Source organism: Sorex araneus, chromosome 4, assembly GCF_027595985.1.
Source record: "Sorex araneus isolate mSorAra2 chromosome 4, mSorAra2.pri, whole genome shotgun sequence".
NCBI lineage: Eukaryota > Metazoa > Chordata > Mammalia > Eulipotyphla > Soricidae > Sorex > Sorex araneus.
In genome coordinates, this window is record NC_073305.1 from 221,290,291 (window position 1) to 221,298,670 (window position 8,380).

At 59.8% G+C, this 8,380-nt stretch overlaps 1 protein-coding gene across 3 annotated transcripts in view; it reads left to right on the forward strand.

The window, feature by feature from the left end:
• The window catches only part of CREBBP (CREB binding protein), a 109,016-nt gene extending 104,435 nt beyond the window's left edge, over window positions 1-4,581 (forward strand). For all 3 annotated transcript variants that reach the window (XM_055137271.1, XM_055137269.1, XM_055137270.1), the window contains one exon: window positions 177-4,581. In XM_055137271.1, coding sequence (XP_054993246.1) covers window positions 177-2,291 — 2,115 coding nt within the window. In that variant the 3' untranslated portion in view covers window positions 2,292-4,581. The remainder of the gene's footprint in view (window positions 1-176) is intronic.
• Window positions 4,582-8,380: the final 3,799 nt, after the last annotated feature.

The following is an 8,380-nucleotide window of genomic DNA, read 5'->3' on the forward strand; positions in this document are numbered from 1 at the left end:
CTCAGATGAATGCGGGGAGGGGGTCAGTGTCCACTAGCGCCCCTGAGGCCAGGGTCCGAGGGTGAGTCCTTGAGCAGCGTGTTTCCAGAGCTCTCTGGGCTGCAGCGTGCCTGGGCGCCCGTGCGGCCTGTGTCCCGGCTGTGCGCTCACACACGTGTCCCTCTTCGCTTCTGCAGGACTACGATCTCTGCATCAACTGCTACAACACCAAGAGCCACACCCACAAGATGGTGAAGTGGGGCCTGGGCCTGGACGACGAGGGCGGCAGCCAGGGCGAGCCCCAGTCCAAGAGCCCGCAGGAGTCCCGGCGCCTGAGCATCCAGCGCTGCATCCAGTCGCTGGTGCACGCCTGCCAGTGCCGCAACGCCAACTGCTCGCTGCCGTCCTGCCAGAAGATGAAGCGCGTCGTGCAGCACACCAAGGGCTGCAAGCGCAAGACCAATGGCGGCTGCCCAGTGTGCAAGCAGCTCATCGCCCTCTGCTGCTACCATGCCAAACACTGCCAAGAGAACAAGTGCCCCGTGCCCTTCTGCCTCAACATCAAACACAAGCTCCGCCAGCAGCAGATCCAGCACCGCCTGCAGCAGGCCCAGCTCATGCGCCGGCGGATGGCCACCATGAACACCCGCAACGTGCCTCAGCAGAGCCTGCCTTCCCCTACCTCAGCGCCGCCCGGGACCCCCACGCAGCAGCCCAGCACGCCCCAGACGCCGCAGCCCCCCACCCAGCCCCAGCCGTCCCCCGTCAGCATGGCCCCAACCGGCTTCCCCAGCGTGGCCCGGACTCAGCCCCCCACCACGGTGTCCGCCGGGAAGCCCAGCAGCCAGGTGCCCGCCCCGCCGCCCCCCGCCCAGCCCCCGCCGGCCGCAGTAGAGGCGGCCCGGCAGATCGAGCGCGAGGCCCAGCAGCAGCAGCACCTGTACCGGGTGAACATCAACAACGGCATGCCCCCGGGGCGCGCGGGCATGGTGGCCCCCGTGGGCCTGAACGTGCCCCGGCCAGGCCAGGTCAGCGGGCCGGTCCTGCCCAACCTGCCCCCCGGGCAGTGGCAACAGGCGCCCCTCCCCCAGCAGCAGCCACTGCCCGGCATGCCCAGGCCGGTGATGGCCATGCAGACGCAGCCGTCGGTGGCGGGGCCCCGGATGTCGGGCGTGCCACCGCCCCGGAGCATCTCCCCCGGCGCCCTCCAGGACCTGCTGCGGACCCTGAAGTCGCCCAGCTCCCCACAGCAGCAGCAGCAGGTGCTCAACATCCTCAAGTCCAACCCGCAGCTGATGGCCGCCTTCATCAAGCAGCGCACGGCCAAGTATGTGGCCAGCCAGCCCGGCCTGCAGGCCCAGCCCGGCCTCCAGCCCCAGCCCGGCCTGCAGCCCCAGCCCGGCCTGCACCAACAGCCCGGCCTGCAGAACCTGAACGCCATGCAGGCCGGCGGGCCGCGGCCCGGCGTGCCCCCCCAGCAGCAGGCCCTGGGCGGCCTGAACCCCCAGGGCCAGGCCCTGAACATCCTGAACCCCGGGCACAACCCCAGCATGGCGAGCATGAACCCGCAGTACAGAGAGATGCTGCGGCGCCAGCTGCTCCAGCAGCAGCAACAGCAGCAGCAGCCGCCGCCGCCTCCGGGCGGTGCGGGCATGGCTGGGGGCATGGCCGGGGGCATGGCCGGGCACAGCCAGTTCCAGCAGCCCCCGGGACCTGGCGGCTACCCCCCGGCCATGCCGCAGCAGCGACTGCAGCAGCACCTCCCCATCCAGGGTAGCTCCATGGGGCAGATGGCAGCTCCCATGGCGCAGCCGGGGCTGGGCGCCGACAGCGCCCCCAGCATCCAGCAGGCCCTGCAGCAGCGGATTCTGCAGCAGCAGCAGATGAAGCAGCAGATCGGCTCACCCGGCCAGCCGAACCCCATGAGCCCCCAGCAGCACATGCTCTCAGGACAGCCACAGGCCTCGCACCTCCCCGGCCAGCAGATGGCCACGTCCCTCAGTAGCCAGGTGCGGTCTCCGGCCCCTGTGCAGTCTCCACGGCCCCAGTCCCAGCCTCCACATTCCAGCCCGTCGCCACGGATACAGCCCCAGCCTTCGCCACACCACGTCTCGCCCCAGACTGGCTCCCCCCACCCAGGACTTGCTGTCACCATGGCCAGCTCCATAGATCAGGGACACTTGGGGAACCCCGAACAGAGTGCAATGCTCCCACAGCTCAACACCCCCAACAGGAGTGCGCTGTCCAGTGAGCTGTCCCTGGTCGGCGACACCACAGGAGACACCCTAGAAAAGTTCGTGGAGGGCTTGTAGCATTGAGAGCGCGCCGCGGCCCGCGCCGTCCTCGGACCTTTTGTACTGGACCCAGGCGTCTAGGCTCCTTTTGTTCCTAGATGGAACTGCTTCTTCCATGCCCCGGAAGGGTCGATTGCTGTTCAAAGAAACAATACAAAGAATATATTTTTTTGTTAAAAACCAGTTGATTTAAATATCTGGTCTCTCTCTCTCTCTCTTTTTGTTTTTGTTTTTTCGTTTTTGTTTTTTTGTTTTGGGGGGAGGGGGGTTTTGTTTGGATTCCTTTCACCCTCATTGGTGGTGACTCATGCCTTTTTTTAACGGGAAAAACACGTTCATTATATTCATATTTTTTATTTGTATTTTCAAGACTTTAAACATTTATGTTTAAAAGTGAGAAGAAAAATAATATTCAGAAACTGATTCCTGAAATAATGCAAGCTTATAATGTATCCCGGTAACTTTCAGACGTTGCGGGAAGATTCTTTTCTATGGTGAACTCTGTGGGCGTCTCCAAGTACTACCCTGGACGTTAGCATCGGCCCCTGCGCACACACGCACACACCCCCACACACGTCTATCTATACAGACTGGCCGAAGCCAAACTCTTGTCTTGCAGATGTAGAATTTGTTGCTTTGTTTCTCCGATAAAACTGGTTTTAGACAAAAAATAGGGCTGATCACACTCTCTTAGACCATGCTGATGTTAATAGAGAAGAGGCGTTCTTTCTTTCCTTCCATGTGAAACTTGAAATGAGGAAAAGCAATTCTAGTGTAAATCATGCAAGCGCTATAATTACTATAAATAAGAAAATTCAAGGAGATTCAATCACTGTATAGAATGGTAAAGTACCAACTCATTTCTTATATCATATTGTTAAATAAACTGTGTGCAACAGACAAAGGGTGGTCCTTGAATTCATCTACATGGTGTTAACACTTCGTGTTGGGGGGCTTTTGTTATGAAAATGGCTGTTTTCAACATTGTATTTGGACTATGCATGTGTTTTTTTCCCCATTGTATATAAAGTATCGCTTAAAATTGATATAAATTACTGAAGTTTTTAACATGTATTCTGTTCTTTAAGATCCCTGTAAGAATGTTTTAAGGTTTTTATTTATTTATATATATTTTTTGAGTCTGTTCTTTGTAAGACATGATTCTGGTTGTTTGCTCGCAGAGGAGCGCCGGGGGCCGTGGTCCTGGTTGGCCGGGCGGGGGCCACTGGGCTCCAGCAGAGTCCAGAACGTTCTTTCTCCAGCAGTGGAGCTCATGGGCGCGGTGCGGTGGCCACATGCTCGGGGGCTCACGAGGGGACTTGCCCCGACTCAGGCGCCCGTGGGTCAGCCGAGCGCTTGGTCCGCACGCGCTCACTTCCTGTGCGGTGTGCAGAGGGGCCCGAGTGCCCTGGGAGCCTGGTCTCCACCCTCCCCTGGAGGCCGCTGTGGGGGCCCTTGCACAGAGCCCACCTCTCCGTGGGTCCAGTGTCACGAGCCCTCTCTGGCCAGGTGCGCCTGTGTTCCAGAGTGCTGCCGGAGTCCTCAGTGAGCCCCAGTGGGTCCCCACGGCGGGCCCGGGCCAGGAGTCCTTGTCTGCCACGGTCTCCGACGGTTTCCCAGCTTGACCCACAGATGCGAGAAGGTCGCAAGCCGCTGCACTCATCGGGGGTAAGTTTGGAAATGAGGTCCCAAACAGCAGCTGCCTGCCTGAGCCCCGTGCTGTCACTTGTCATCCAAGTGTGTGGGGACCTAGATTGCCAAGGACTTGATTGGAGCGCAGAGTTTCGACTCGGGCCCGGGAACCAGATGAATTCAAGCCAGGTAAGAGGAAGACCACCATTTAGCGCCACCCCAAGGGGCATGCAAAACGTGTCCCCACAGTGGCCCCTTGGCCATCTCAGCGGTTTGCTGACCTCCACCATCCATCCAGACCCTCTTGTGAGTCGCCTCCAGCGATGGGAAGCGAGTGTCCAGGAAGAAGTGGGGGCGCTGGTTGGCGGGGCCCCTGACGGAGCAGCTCGAGCCCACCCAGCCAAGGTGCAGTTCTGCTGGGTCACCCCGGAACCCCACACTGTACCGGCCTTAACCTCTTGGCATCCGAGGTCTGTGCCATCCAGTTGTCCGAAGGTGCAGTCTGGTTGCCAACCCTATGCTGGGCATAGGAAGTTTCTGTACGGGAGCGGGAAAGCCCCCACTCGTGTCCCCTGCTCTGTACCTAGAGGAGAAGAAAGTCCTAGATTTGTGATCTAAAGGGGGAAAATTTGAAATGTACTGGTGTTTATAATAAAAACTGGTAAAACTGCTTGGATTTGAGGATGGTTCCAATTGGCTACTGACCCTCGGAATTAGCCGAGCTGCCAGGGGTGAGACTGAAGGTGTCAGCTGAGTTCGTCTTGTGCGTGTTTTCAGGGTGGTTGAAAATGGGAGTAGGGAGCCCAGTGATTATACCAGGAGTTAAGGTGCTTGCCTTGCATCCTGCCAACCCCAGGTCAATTCCCTGGCAACACGTGGTCCCCAAAGGACTGCTGGGTGTGGCCCCCAAACCCAAAATAAAAAATAGTGGGGGGCTGGAGAAATGGTACGGTGGGTAGGATGTTTGCCTTGCATGTGGCTGACCCCAGGGTTCGATCCCTGGCACCCCATAGGGTTCCCTAAGCACAGCCGAAAAATAGCAACCTGGCCAATAGTACAGTGGTAGGGTGTTTGCCTTGCACAAAAAATGGCCGACCCGGGTTGAGCCCCCAGCACCCCAGATTCCCCTGAACACAGCCAGGTAATTCCTGAATGCAGAGCTAGGAGTAACCCCTAAGCATCGCTGAGTGTGACCCAAAAAGGAAAAACCTGACTAGAACAATGTGCCCAAGTGATGGAAGGGGCCTACAGCTTTCCACCTCAGGCTGAGTGGGCAGCTTACAACTTGCTCGCTGCTGAACAGGAAAGACCTTTGATGCCGGTGCTGAGTGCTGCTTGGTGGCCAGCTTACTCGGAAGCGTTGGGTGTGTGGCAATGAGGACTGACGCTCTGACGCCCCGAAGCCAGGGTCCACACTCCAGGGTGTCCTGGGCTTGGGGACGCGCAAAGCCAAGGGAAGGAGTTGGGTGAGGCCAGAGAGCTCAGCAGGGGGAGGGCGCAGTTTGCGTGTGAGGGGTCCGGGTGCTCTGCTGGGAGTGGCCCCCAAAACAAAACAGTGAAGACCCCAGGCCCACACAGGCCATCACAGCTCTCTAGGGCAGATCTGGCAGGGCAGAGGGACCCCCAGGGAGCCGAGACTGCGGGCCTGGGGCAGAGTCCAGCGAGGGCTTGAGCCTCAGCAGAAGGGAGTGTCACACGGATAAATGCCGCCAGCTTGTGCTCACGGTAAATTCTGGCGCCGCGCCCACCGGCACCCGTGGATTCTTCGGGAAATGCAGAGGACACCCTGGGGAGGCCGTGAGGGTCGTGTCTGGACTTCCTGCACTGTCCGTGCCTAGGCTTGTCCCTCCCTGGGGTGGGGGGGCATCGAAGTATCACCAAGCATGGCAGGACTCCACGGGGACGGGCCCACCGCTAACCCATGTCACCAGTGAGCACAGGGACGGTCCAGCCTTCCAGGAGCATCAGCACTGACCCCAAACCCACCTAGACGCGAGTTCCGAGCTCTGCCTGCCTGGCCGAGCCGAAGGGCCCTGTGACGGGCTGTGAAGTAGCAGGAGGGCAGAGGGCCAGGCACGTGTCTGCAGCCAGGCACTGGATTTGGCCCCTGAGCAGGGGCTCCCTCGAACACCCACCTATGCTTCCGTCTGATGGGAGCAGCTCTGAGCCGGGGAAGTGTTTCAGCCGTGTTCGATCCCTGGCACCACGTGGTCTCCAGCATTGTGGGCTGTTGCCCTGCAGCCCCTCGGCACTGCCAGGACGGCCGGGGTAAACCCCAGCGTCGCAGGGCCCAAGCACTGGGAATCCTGGTTGGCCGAGAATCGCCACTGGGGGTCCTGAGCCCCTCTGGGAGGTGGAGGGGCGCCAGCAGGAGGAGCAGCTTCCCAGAAAACACGCCACACGTGACCAAGCGGCCTGGCTCAGCCCTGGAAGGGCCCGGCAGAGAGGTAAGTGGAGGCAGGTGCTAGATGGGGCTGGCCTGAGCTGGGCAGTGATCGAGCCGCCAGCAGGGGGCAGATCTCTGAGGGCAGCAGCAGGAGGAACAGTGCCCGGAAGGTGGTCAAGCCAGCCAAGAGGGCCAGAGCCCTGCCAGCTGAGAAGACACGGGCCACGGGAGCACGACGGGGCGGCCAGTGATAGCATCAGCTTTGTCCCAGCTGATCTGCAGCGCTGTCTGGGAGCTGCTCTCGACATCTCATCCTCTGATTCTGGGGGTAGCCCGAACTGGCAGGGCTCAGGGGGCCCTATGTGGTGCCCAGCTGGGACCCAGGGTCGGCCATGGGCAAGGCCAGCACCTCACTGCCCCGTCTCTCTGGCGCCATCTATTAACGTCGCCAAGTCAGCTGCTTTGTAACAGAACCTGGGCACTGAGCTGGGCGTCTCACCAGCTCCAGGGCCTTGCTGGGCCACGAGCCTTTCTCCTCTGCACAGGGAGGGGAGAAGCTCGCGTCCCAGAGCACAGCGCTGTGAGCAGAGAAATGAAGCGCGGAGAAGCAGCTGAACTGGGGACGCTCCAGTCAACATTCTGTGTCCATTTGTTTTGCTTTGGTGCCCCCGGCAGTGCCCAGGGTTACTCCTGGCTCTGCACTCAGGAATGACTCCTGGCCGTGACCACGTGGGGTGCCGGGCATCAAACCCGGCAAGCGCCCTCCCCACTGTACGATCTCTCCGACCCGACATTTGATTTTAGTTGTGACATATCCCCCAAGCTTAAGCCTCATCCGGTGTGTAGCACTTGAGGATGCGACTGGATGACGTGTTTGTCCCATGAAAGGGCGACCCTCACCCATTAGCCCTTCTATCCCTGGGGAGCTGCCCTGTTGCCGCCCCGTGTCCTGACACTTGGCGTCAAAGCATGACTGTCTTTCTTCATGAACCCGGGACTCAGGCTTCCCGGCCATAGGGTGGCAGGTGCCAGAGTTTCCATGCTCAGCCAGAAGTCAGGGTGCCCATGGCCTGTCTGTGCACCCGTCCCTCTCTGGGCTGCTGCTGGCTGTTGTGAACCATGCTGCGGGCCCTGGTCACAGCCCCGCTCGCTCCACAGGAAGGCAGTGACTTCTGGAAAAGAAATGTCAGCTTCCAAGTGGCCGTAGATGGTCGGAGGTGGTGGAGGGAGGTGCGGCCTTCTCTCGCCTCTTCTGTTCTCTGCTCTCCCCAAGCAACTCCCCCATCAGGACCACCCAGGTCCATGTGCGTGATTCACTGTGTTGTGTGCGGACAGAATGGACAGTCACAGCCCCTCACATCCCAGCATGCGTCCCTGCACCCCAGGGGCAGCAGAGGTGGGGTCTACGGATGCCACAGGCCAGGAGAGGACCGAAGACCCTGGGGGCCTGCTCTGCTCCCCAAAGAGCAAACTTGTCACGTAGAGGCCCATACCCTAACTGAAGTCAAGGTTCCCCGCTTCCCTTTACCGAATTCTCCTGTCTGAGAGATTCCCCAGGGCAGATCTATTGGCCCATAGACCCGTGTGCCAAGTCTTTGAGACAATCTCCTGGAGGAACTTGAATGCAATGTGTGTTCCTCCCCCTACACACACACACCAGGGCTGAGACTCCTTTATTCTCTTACTTGGACAGACTGCTTCAAGCTCCCTCTGCCTGACATGCAGGGGAAGGGAAGGACAGGGGCCAGGTGACACACACCTGGGAGCCAGCAATGGGTCTTAAATGGCAGATAAACAGTAAGGACTGTCAGTGGTACCCTGTGGGCAGGCAGCTGCGTGTGTGTGTGTGTGTGTGTGTCTCCCAGTGACAGTGTGTGTGTGTGTGTGTGTGTGTCTGTGTGTGTCTGTGTCTCTGTGTGTGTGGTACTGGAGCCATCCTCGATACCTTGGCACTGGAGCCATCCTTGATACCTTCCGTCTAGCACTGCTCCCTGCCGCCCCAATCGCATCCCCGCGGTGTCAGGGTGATGCGGGCTCCCTTGCTTTCCTGCAGTGGTTGCCACAACCTCAAGCGAGCGATTTCTGGACA